The 12,618-nt window shown below is 36.0% G+C and overlaps 1 protein-coding gene across 3 annotated transcripts in view; it reads left to right on the plus strand.

The window, feature by feature from the left end:
- The window catches only part of LOC112607965 (transmembrane protein 56), an 82,275-nt gene that overhangs the window by 26,359 nt on the left and 43,298 nt on the right, over positions 1-12,618 (plus strand). For all 3 annotated transcript variants that reach the window (XM_025359419.1, XM_025359409.1, XM_025359430.1), the window contains 3 exons: positions 3,753-3,918; positions 8,886-8,975; positions 11,552-11,610. In XM_025359419.1, coding sequence (XP_025215204.1) covers positions 3,764-3,918; positions 8,886-8,975; positions 11,552-11,610 — 304 coding nt within the window. In that variant the 5' untranslated portion in view covers positions 3,753-3,763. The remainder of the gene's footprint in view (positions 1-3,752; positions 3,919-8,885; positions 8,976-11,551; positions 11,611-12,618) is intronic.

Consider the following 12,618-nt stretch of genomic DNA (forward strand, 5'->3'; position numbering starts at 1 on the left):
GTGTCAATTAAAGTTTGTGTAAACCATCTTGAATGAAAAGTATAAACATTATTTCATTCAACAGGTCTCTGGAAAAGTTTCTTTGATGTCCGTAATTCCTGTGAATCAAGATGGACTAATTATATTGTAGAGTTCATGTCTAGACATTCTTGTAAATTGCTACACATGTATTTCCCTTATCTGTTTGAACTGCTCTTCTCTAGGCCAAATAGTATCCTTCTGCCAGCTTCTAGCTACCTGTAGAGGTATATGAAGTAGGTCTGCTTTTCCAGTATTACTGTATATTCCTGTACTTAATAATCACCAAACTCTTAAAGGCCCTTAATATATGTTAGTAATGAGCATCCTTTGGTTTTATCACTTTTTACCATTTTTCTTGCCTGATTCATGCATTAAAGTGAATGAACAGGGGTAGCTGCTTCTTAACAGAAGCCTTGGTTTTCTGGGGAAATTTGTAAAGATCTCTAGATTAGTTCTTGATTTGGCATGACTGATTAAGCAAGCAGCTGTTTACTAAGAGGCAAAGCTGAGAGTAGAACAATTTAATTGGCTTCTATCTGTTGAGCTTTTAATGGAAGTCACAGCTTGAATATATGGAGCTCTTTGTTTTTAAATGAAACATTTTTTCAAAGGGAGACTCTCAACATATATCCAAAGTCTTACCTGAAAATAATTATGTTCAAAATATAATATTCATCCAGTAAACTCGATTTTGTGGGGGAGAGGGGATGATACATTTTTTAATGGTGAATTATTTGAGTGCTTTTAAATACATTAATTAAATGAACAATTCATAAAATGGATAAGGTACGATATGTTTTATGACACCTTTTAACATTCATGAAATAAATGCTTTGTATACATTGAATTTTAACAAACTAAACGAGCAGCCCATGCCCACCTGCTGCTGTAGGATCAGCAGAGAGCATACAAAAGTCTTCAGGGCAAACCTCCTCACATTTGAAGATTAGATTCTCCATTCTCTTCTGATTACTGATTGTCTTTTTTTCCCAATTTTGTGTCCATCTGGCCTCCAGATACCTATTTGCTTTAATCTTACAAAAGCATTATTCTCCTTACATCCCACTTAGCAAATTATGGTGCTGCTTAATTTATGTACAAAACTTTTATGTATTGTTTGGTTAATATTAAACCTAGGCTAGGCCGGGCGCGGTGGCTCAAGCCTGTAATCCCAGCACTTTGGGAGGCCGAGGCGGGTGGATCACGAGGTCAGGAGATCGAGACCATCCTGGCTAACATGGTGAAACCCCGTCTCTACTAAAAATACAAAAAACTAGCCGGGCGTGGTGGCGGGCGCCTGTAGTCCCAGCTACTCGGAGGCTGAGGCAGGAGAATGGCGTGAACCTGAGAGGCGGAGCTTGCAGTGAGCCGAGATCGCGCCACTGCACTCCAGCCTGGGTGACACAGCGCGAGACTCTGTCTCAAAAAAAAAAAAAAAAAAAAAAACCTAGGCTAAAAGGCCACAAAGTAAAAATTTAATACCCAATAAACATATGTTGAATTAAAAAGAAGTAAAAGAGCAGTAAAGTTAATGGAGTCTCATAGAAAAGAATTGTAATATCAATATTTTTACCAAGCACGTGCACGCGCGCGCACACACATACACACACACACAATGAGGAAAGAATTCATTATAGGCATATGAATTCTGTCGGAAGGGGCCCTGTGGGAGACTGATTCTTATTACGATATCCTGGTCGGGAGGGATTATGAAGTGGGGTTATTGCTAGTGCAGTCAATGACTTGACTTTTCTCTGGTGAATTGACTTCAGTAGGTGACTTTATTTCTTTGCATTAGGCAGCTGGAAATGTGTATTGATTTATTTCCTTTTCATTTGAGGATCAGCTCTATCAAAGATGGAGCCATAGAAATGCTATATTTGCTGGATATGAGCAAATGCTTTAGTGCCTTTTTTTTGGGTCTGAATATTCCTAAGATTTTTAGGAGCCAAATAAAGTTCAGCTCAATGAGATAGAAAACACACTTTGAGTGTGCATATATGCATAATACTGTTCTTTCTGCTAACTTGATTGTTAAGACCTGAAGCTCTTTTATAAAAATCTTTTTTTTTTTTTTTAAAGGGATAAAAAGCCCTGCAGGCCTTTTGCTCCAAGAACGTGTGTGATTGAAGAGCATGTTTTTAAAGTTAAATTCTCATTTGTGCAGTGACAGTGTTAGCGGTGGAGGGTGTTCAGGTTCTTGGCATTTTGAACAAAGTATTGGACAAAATGCACAAACAAAGCAAGGAAGGAATGAAGCAACAAAAGTAGACATTTATTAAAAATGGAAGTACACTCCACAGGGTGGGAGTGGGTTCTTCCATAGAGGCTCAAGAGCCCAGTTACAGAATTTTCTAGGGTTTAAATACCCACTACAGGTTTCCCATTGGCCACTTCTTGTACACCGCATGCAAATGAAGTAGTGGCCCACAACCAGACTGATTGGTTGAGGAAAACAACCAATCAGAGGCTGAAGTGAAATTACAAAGTTACACTTCTAGGCCGGGTGTGGTGATTCAGGCCTGTAATCCCAGCACTTTAGGGCGCTGAGGTGGGCGGATCACGAGGTCAGGAGTTCAAGACCAGTCTGGCCAACATGGTGAAACCCCGTCTCTACTAAAAATACAAAAATTAGCCAAGTGTGGTGGTGTGTACCTGTAATCCCAGCTACTGGGGAGGCTGAGGCAGGAGAATTGCTTGAACCTGGGAGGCGGAGGTTGCAGTGAGCTGAGATCGATAGCACCACTGCACTCTACCCTGGGGGCAAAGCAAGACCCCATCTGGGGAAGGGAATGGGGGGTGGGGGGGAGGGGAAGTTACACTTCTGTGCAAAGGAAGACTTGGCTGGCAGTCAGATTGGTTGGGGAAAGCAATCAATCAGAGGCTGAAACCAAGTTATAAAGTTGCACACTTATGTAAACATCTGATTGGTTCTGGAAATCAATCGGAGGTACTTTCAGTTTTCCATTTGCCACTCAGAAAAGTGGGGGAGGGGCTTGCAAAGGAGGTAACCTCCAGTTATATTGTTACTTAGGTGTGTAAAGTTGGGTCTTTCTGTTTGATTTAGTTCTAGGAAGTCAGTATGAATCAACCTTAGGTTCCCCGCCTCGAGACCATATTGTCTTGCCTCAGCAGTGCTATGGCTCTTTTCTAAGACTGTGATCTTAAGATTTTAATTTTGTTTTAAATGTTGTTTGTCCTGCTGCAACATGAGTTTTTTTATTATGGAATTATTTTTTGTTTTGTTATTGCAGGCAGTGTTAATTCTATGATATTTGACTTGATTGTTTCTTAGAAATTATGTAACCAACTGTTTCATATCATAGATGAGAAATTGAGGAATAAAGAAATCAGGTGATTTGTCCTACACTTAATTGAAATATTATTAAAAGAATACTTTTTACTGATAGTACCTGAAATTCCCTGTTAATGTTAAGACTTAGATAATTTTGAATATCATGATGTTAAAATTATAAATGACACCTATAATATTGAGATCTTTAAGATAATAGATTCTTTCTTTTATTCTGAATACAAACATAAGATACATGACAAATAGATGGTAAAGGTGAAGAAATATACAAAAGGCCAGAAATTCTTAGTTTCTTTATATTCTTACATTTGTTCTAAATTTTAAAAATTTCTAAAATTACAAGACATATTTCTTAAAATAAAATTTACTCTAGGTTTATTATGAGATAACAATTTATAGCTGTCATTTATCTTAACAGGTTGAAGAAATATGGAGATCAACACAAAACTGTTCATCAGTGTTATTTGTACCAGCTTTTTCACCTTTCAGCTTCTTTTCTACTTTGTAAGTTACTGGTTTTCAGCAAAAGTTTCTCCAGGTTTCAATAGTCTCAGCTTCGAAAAGAAGATTGAATGGAACTCAAGGTAAAGCATATGAAAATGTAATTGATGAAAAGAAACTAGTTTATGAGATAAAATTATTTAAAATATTTCAAAAAAGTATTTCATTTAGGGTCTAATGTAAGGCCACATTTTTATTTGATCTTAGGAATAAAAGGAGAAACAAGTAGATGATCTCACGCAAAAAAATTTTTTTTAAGAATTGATATATTGAAAGATATTAGGATAAATTTATTTAAGTTTCTGAGGAAGTGTGTGAAGATGAAGTAGACTCCAGTGAAGATGAAGTAGACTCCAGCTGACTGTGGATGAGTACTAGTACTTTCATGTTCTTTGAAATATTTATAACAAAAATATTCTTTGGAAATGAAGATGGAAGAAAAAATTAGTCGTACTTTTGAGTAGCTTATACCATACAGCATTGGCCAACTTAGTCAGACCTGGGGCAGTTAAACGCTATACACCAGGGAATACAGTGTACAGTCAGCGCATATGAACCTTTTAATGAACTTTGCATTATAATTTAGAACCCTCCAGCATTTATTATTTTGTTACATAATTTTAAAGTAAAAATTTCTTTTTAGTTTTTTTTTAAACAAAAAAGTAAATAGAGAAAGAATTAGACATCTGTTGATATAGCAATCTGAAGTTTTATTTTTTATTTTTATTTTTATTTGTTTATTTTTTTGAGACAGAGTCTCATTCTGTTGCCCAGGCTGGAGTGCAGTGGCGCAATCTTGGCTCGCTGCAACCTCCGCCTCCTGGGTTCAAGCGATTCTCTTGCCTCAGCCTCCCGAGTAGCTGGGATTACAGGCATGCCCCACCACGCCAAGCTAATTTTTGTGTTTTTAGTAGAGACAGGGTTTCACTATATTGGCCAGGCTGGTCTTGAACTCCTGATCTCAGGTGATCCACCCACCTTGCCCTCCCAAAGTGCTGGGAGCCACTGTACCCTGCTAGAGTTTTAAAAAGTTGGTTGCAGTTTTTTTGTGTGTGTGTACAACGTATTAATCTCACAAGATTTCAAATACAAAATGGCTCTGATGACTGCTTCACTTGCTTTAGAGCATTTTATGTCCCCAAACATCACTGTGCATTTGTAAACCTCAGTGAGTCAGAGCAGCCATGGCCATATTTTTTGTTGTTGCTATTTAGTTGAAGTTAATACACTTACCATAAAATGGATTCAGCAAGTCTCTAAAGTTTGCTATAATTATCTTTCATTGAAATTTTCTTTTAAAAGTCAAGAAATTCTGTCAGGATTGAGTGTTTGAGAATGGTCATATCTGATTTGAAATTCCCTGTCTTTCTTTGAACCAAATTGTTTTGCAGGCATCTACTTTTATGATTCAGACTGTGAATTTAATAAGACTCTAGTTGTTTTCTTTTGCACTTTACAATGATGTATCAGGTTCATACATGCCAAAGTTCACTCAAAAAGCAAGATTTATTTCTCCACATATTTTCAAAAAATAAGCAGTATGATTATTTTGTCTTAAGACTAGCACAAAAATATTGTTCAAATATGTTATACTAGAGATATCATTACTTTAAAAAATCTTTTCTAACATATGAAGATAGATGGAATGGTAGGAAAGAGAAGGGGGTACATACATTCTCTGATTAAATTTTGAACTATTTTCATTTCCTCTTTACTCTGGTTAGGATAGGTAAAGGCATTTGAATGTTGAGTAGCTGCAAGTCAAAGAAATAGGGAAGGCTACAGAGAGATAGAAGCCAAGGTGAAAATGAAATGAAATTGAAAAATATTTTGCATTATCTAGTCTTATCACTGCCATTCTATGACACAGGAAATACCATTTGGGAGACTGAGTTTCTATTTGAAAAGGAGTCTGGGACTATATAAAATTCATTTAGGTATTCAATGGTGCTTTTCTTTCAAGTTTGCTCCTGCTTGTCACTCCAGCATTGTTTACATAGGACTTAAGCTGTGTGGTGGAGAAGTGCAAAGTAGGAAAAGGAGGCTGTATTTTGAGTAAAGTATGTATAAATGTCTTAAAATTCAGCCTCTAGTTTGAAACATACAGATAAACACACATAATTCTTTCTAGTAATCAGGAAAGAGTCTCTAAACAATGAATGGTCTGAGCCATCTAGTATAAAAAGAAATGGAGGAAAAAAAATTACTGGAAATGCCCACTTGAGAGACAGCAGTTTAATTAAAAGTGAGAAATTGTTGTACTCAATTGTTACTTTTTCTGAAAATGTATATACTTACAGGTGTTATATCTTGTAAAAAATTTTCTTAATTATATTCAGTTTCTTGCCTATCACATCGAAAGTCTTATTGTGTTAAAATACTACTAATTTTTAAATGTTTCTCTAAAATTTAGCTCTTTTTGACTGAGCTATATAATTTCTGTTGGCAATATTTGCACTACTTGTGATTAAATTAAAATTGCTATTCTAAAATGGCCATTAATCATTTCCTTAGAGTGCTATTTCTCTACATGCACAAACATTTCTTTTCTACCCTCTTTGAAAATAAATTGAAATATTTTATCTTGGGTATCATCTTGGAGTGTTTTTTTAGATACTAAGGAATCTAAATTTTCCTTTGCTAGGAATCTAATTTTAAATAATAAAATACAAAACTTTTATTAACAGAAGTTTCTGAAACAATAGTATAGACTTTTAATACAGAATAGTGTATGAGTTAGGGCAGGGTATTTGTTTTTCCTCTTCATTACAGAGGGAGATATTTGACCGGATCAAGTAACATTTAACATTTCTATACTGAATCATACACTATTTCCGTCAGCTGAGGGCTTAGAATTTTCCACATAACATCTCAAAAGAGAAGTGAATCTGAGGCCTGAGAGTCGGAAATACAAAGTTAGGTTTTTTCAAAAGGGAGCTTTCTGACTATGGTTACCAAACAGTAAAACAAGTTAGTGAGAGAGATTATATATATTTTTTATTTTATAGAATTTTTGATTGGCAATAGAGAGCTGGCTGTATGACCATTTAGATGGAGTATTTTATTTGATACCAAGGAATTTAATTTTTTTTTTTTTTTTTTTTTTTTTTTGAGACAGAGTCTTGCTCTGTCACCCAGGCTGGAGTACAGTGGTGTGATCTCCACTCATTGAAACCTTTGCCTCCCAGGTTCAAGCGATTCTTATGCCTCAGCCTCCCGAGTAGCTGGGATTACAGGCGTGTACCACCATACCAAGCTAATTTTTGTATTTTTGGTAGAGACAGAATTTCACCATGTTGACCAGGCTGGTCTCAAACTCCTGACCTCAGGTGACCTGCCCACCTTGGCCTCCCAAAGTGCTGGGATTACATGCGTGAGCCACCATGTCCAGCCAAGGAATTTATGTTTTTATCCTGTGCTCAAATGGAATGCAGGTGTGCTTGGCATGAAAATTAAATTAGACTTGTAAACCAGATAAATCTGATTAATTATTCACATTTCAAAATGATTCTTAGATATTATAAATGATACTTGGTCAATGCCTTTAAATTAGTGAGAATCTTTGCTCATTTAAAATATGGCTTGATTTAGCATGATATATCTATTTTGTAACACACTATTAGGTCAAGTATATTGGTTTCTCAAGTTACAATGAAATTTTCTGATACCAAACCTAACGTTAATTGATATGTTTTACTTACTTTTAAAGATTTGGGATCATATTGTAGAGAAAACTTTATTACACACCAGTAATTTTTAGAGAGAAAACTTTGCTGTACCTCTCATTTTTTATCCTAATGAAAAGAAGCTTCATTACTTGTGAACTTCTCGATAAAGATGTGAGAAATCTGAAATTGTTGGGTAAAAAAAATTTATTGTATGGATAAATACAAAGTATCCTAAATAGAGTTCTTTAACATAGAGCTTGGGAATTAGTCAAATCATTAAATTTATTAACAAGATATATTCATAGAAACTATGATTTTTATGTTAAACTTATTCCTTCTATAAAAGAAAACTTGACCTGGATCTTGAGAACATTGTGCTTTCACTTGGGTGTTTCTTTTAAAAACAAATTTTCTGTATAAATTCATGGTCCTCAATTTGTCTATTTAGAAGTGCTTTCATAATAATGATAATGAGGGACTAATAATAGCTACCCTTGCTTTCTTACAAATTTGTTACAAGAACCAAGTGCAATAGTGCATATCAATGTACTTTAAAAACTGAAGTCTCTCAAGATAATACATCTTCATATCATGATCCATTCGAATTGTTTTAAGGATATGGAGTTTGTTAAAGCCAGTAGATCTGGAAGTCATTCCCAGCTGATTGGAGCAGGAAAACTTATCTCGTATTGATGCTGTTGGGGCTGGAGGTTGCAACGAGCCAGAGTACAGGGTAGTGGCCTTGCCGGTTGCCATCTGTCTGCACAAAAGTCTGTCAGTCATTGTCATGTGTGAATCTATCTGTCTTAGAACTTTTAACCAAGAAGTGATTTACCAGTTCTCTAGCAGGAAATTACAGGCCTTGGTATCTTCCTCCTTCTTTATTCCAAATTAAAGCTGTGGCCTTTGGATTTCTAAATGGGCAATTTTGCATTATACTCTCCGTTATACTCCACCCCTATATATAAATGCTTCCAGGTACAACTTGTTAAGAATGCTCTGTGTAGGCCGGGCGCGTGGCTCACACCTGTAATCCCAGCACTTTGGGAGGCCAAGGTGGGCGGATCACGAGGTCAGGGGATCCAGACCATCCTGGCTAACACAGTGAAACCCCGTCTCTACTGAAAATACAAAAAATTAGCCAGGCGTGGTGGCGGGCGCCTGTAGTCCCAGCGAATTGGGAGGCTGAGGCAGGAAAATGGCATGAACCCGGGAGGCGGAGCTTGCAGTGAGCCAAGATCGCGCCACTGCACTCCAGCCTGGGCAACGAAGCGAGACTCCGTCTCAAAAAAAAAAAAAAAAAAAGGAATGTTCCGTGTCTTGTCAGAATTAAATTTTATTGCAAAGAATCTAAACTTTGTGTGTATTTTGTTTAATTTCAGGGTAGTATCCACATGCCATTCTTTGGTGGTTGGTATTTTTGGCTTGTACATTTTCTTATTCGATGAGCCTACTAAAACTGATCCACTTTGGTAAGCTGTTTCTTTTTCTAAGATTGCCAATTTCGTTTATGTTTGGATATCAATTATTTATAAGAACATCACTTACTTTAAAACAGAAAACATTGATGGTGTATGCTTTGTTAAAATGCTTGTGCTCAGACATTTCAGCAAAGTGCATTTAAATGATTTATTTTAGATTTGAATACAAATGGAGGCTATTTTGCCTTAGTGTAGCAATTGTTATCCCAAACAAGGAGAATATGATGATAATTTAAACATTTTTACTCTGTTAATGAGTAAAGCCAAGTTATTGTAGTCACGATTCTGAAGAAAAAAAAATCGTTATTGAGATAGAGTGGTCAACTTGGATAATATCTACTTAAGACTTTTTTATCTCCAATTTATGTTTGATTCATTGTTTAATATCAAAGAGATGAAATGAAAGTTACAGATGGCCATGTGATAGGAATTTAGTATCACAGGATTTGAAACGCTAATGTACTAGTAATAATTATGTTCAGCAGTAATAGGATAACATGTAAGATGGTTCTTTTAGGAAAATTTAAATGTGATTCCAATGGCAGAAATTTTGCAAACTGTTTCCTGGTGTTATATGAGAAGGCTTAGTTCAGCTCAGTTTGAGAGAGCAGGCATGTTTAAAGAAGTGATGCATTGACATGTGGTGGTTGTGGGCTCCAGGGGAGGTAGGGCGATTAGCCTGGTCTTTTGACCGCCACCATTTGACTGCAAGGAGGTTTTTCTATTCATAAATACAAAATTATTCCCATAAGAATAATATCAGTATTGATATATTTTCATGGGGATGCTGTTTTTCAAAGAGAATTAATTTAGTGAATTTAATTCCATGACTAGGTTTTTATATAGTCTACCTACAAAATTTCTAGCTTTTTAAAAATTTTAATTTTAATTTTACTAACATGACCATCAGCAAAATAAAACCAATTCTTTTGGGAAGTAAATTTCATAACAAAGATTTGATTCATTGTTCAAATTTTGCCTTATCAAACTTTAACATAATTTTTCATATTTTTGTATTTTATGTCATGATTTATTCCAGGTCTAATTTTCCTGGTTGTATTTATAGATCAAAATTTGTAAAGAAGGCAAAACTTATGCTAAATCTTTCTGTTAAATATTTGTAGTTCAGCTATTTTAGTTTGTTTTAATTTCACTAGTAGTTCACATTATAAACCAGATAAAGGACTGATAATTTGTACTTGTTTCTTGAAGCAAAAGTATAAATTGTAGGACCTTGGTATGTATAGGGGTTGAAACAGTAGAATTAAACTGTCCTGTTATGATTATTTCCTTATCATGGAATGAGAGGCAAATCCTTCCAGTCATCAGTAGAATGATGGTGATACTATGTTGCCTCAAAATCAGAAGTGGACTAGATGATTGTTGTTGTTGAGATAGAGTTTCACCCTGTTACCCAGGCTGAGGTGCAGTGGCACAATCTCAGCTCACTGCAACCTCTGCCTCTCAGGTACAGGTGATTCTCCTGCCTCAGCCTCTTGAGTAGCTGGGACTACAGGTATGTGCTACCATGCCCGGCTAATTTTTCTATTAGTAGAAATGGGGTTTCACCATGTTATGCCAGATGGTTCTCAAACTCTTGGCCTCAAGTGATCTGCCTACCTTGGCCTCCCAAAGTGCTAAAATTACAGACATGAGCCACCATATCCAGCCTCCTGACTAGATGATTTTTTGATACTGAGTCTCTGATTCAGAATAAGGAATTTAAAAAAATTAGCATCTGGGATTCCACTTAAGGCTTTTTGCAAACAAATCATGAAAACACATTTATAAATTTCATTATGTTTTGGTAAAATTATTTTAGTAAAACTTTTAGCTAATGTATGTAAGAAATTATGGTATTCATGTAGGTAACTTAATACATTGGAGTGTCTTGTAGTTGGCCCTTAGGTATACTCTAAATCCATTATAAATGCCACTGGTAGTATGAAGGATGACTCTCCAATTTAAAACAAAACAGATGCAATGCTGTGCCCCTGGATTGTGGGATTCTGGGAGTAGTTCTAAAAACTTAAGTTTGGAAAATGCACTGGGTACTCAGTCATCCCCAGGAGGTCTGTTCCTAACACTGGGGACCTCAATATAGATTGGCTTTAGGTGCTTTAGAAGATTTCAGACTAGTTTGAATTCTAAATATAGATTGGCTTTAGGTGCTTTAGAAGATTTCAGACTAGTTTGAATTCTAAGAGTTGATTTACCCTCAAGGAAATTTTGTATACTTCAGGGAAGGTAGAGTAAAATTCATGGAAGGCATGGGCTGTAGAAAATCTCTTGATGAAAACAATTAATCTTGAACAGGAAGGCTACTAAATTCCCTGTGGGTTCAGATTATCCTGGGAATAGCATCTTTCTGCTAACACCAGTACCACATGATGCGTCACAGTTCGGCTAAACTGTCATTGTGTGTTTTGCAATTTTATTCGAAGATGACAGCTTACCATTGGAGAATCTATAGAAAGCAATTTCATTATGTTTCAGTCTCTATAGAGAAAAGAAGTAGCAGTTACCTATAACCTATATACTTTAAAAAGGAACCTTTTTTTTCTCAGGGGTGGTCCATCACTTGCAAACGTGAATATTGCTATTGCCTCAGGCTACCTCATTTCTGGTATGTGAGATGTTATTGTCTAATTGTTTGTAAAATACTCACGGAATTATGCAAAGAATACACAGTCTATGCTTTTGGTTTATTTGAGACAGCCTTTAGGACGCATACAGAGGAAAAATGTACCTGTCATGATGGTAGAACATGAAATGTCTTTTCATGAAATGGCTTTCTGGTTCTCACTTAAGATCAGAGTTACAGAGTGATGCCTCAAACAACTGAGACCTAGACATTTTTTATCAGCAAGGATATGGTGCCTCTTTGTCCTAATGAGGCTCTTAAGTGTAATGACTGTGAAACTAATGAAGTTTAACTTTTAGGGTCCCTAACTTGCAGGAGTTCTTGAAATGTGTTCCAGTAGTCATGGTTTTGTGTTGTTTTTGTAAAATTTGCAGAAGTAAGCTTTTTTCTTTGTTTTTCTTTTAATAGGTTTTTTTTTTTTTTTGGTGGTGTCACTATTTTGAATTAGTATTTAATTGCATTATTTTATTTTATTTTATTTATTTATTTATTTTTTGAGATGGAGTCTCGCTCTGTCGCCCAGGCTGGAGTGCAGGGCGCAATCTCAGCTCACTGCAAGCTCCGCCTCCCGGGTTCACGCTATTCTCCCGCCTCAGCCTCCCGATTCGCTGGGAATACAGGCACCCACCACCACACCCGGCTAATTTTTTGTATTTTTGGTAGAGACGGGGTTTCACTATGTCAGCTAGGATGGTCTTGATCTCCTGACCTTGTGATCCGCCTGCCTCGGCCTCCCAACGTGCTGGGATTACAGGCGTGAGCCACCGCGCCCGGCCTCTTTTTTATTTTTAAAATATTTTTTGTACAATTTGTTTTATAAATGAGTTGGTCATTTTGTACCTTCCCTATGACCATCTTATCTCTGTTCGAATTATTGTAGTGACAAGAATCAGTCACGTAAGCTTATTTAAAATTATTTCTATTCAATAATATTTTTTGTTTATTTTAACTCTGGAAACAAGTTATTCATTTATGCTTTCAACAAGTATT

The sequence above is a fragment of the Theropithecus gelada genome, chromosome 1, assembly GCF_003255815.1.
Source record: "Theropithecus gelada isolate Dixy chromosome 1, Tgel_1.0, whole genome shotgun sequence".
In the NCBI taxonomy this organism is placed as follows: domain Eukaryota; kingdom Metazoa; phylum Chordata; class Mammalia; order Primates; family Cercopithecidae; genus Theropithecus; species Theropithecus gelada.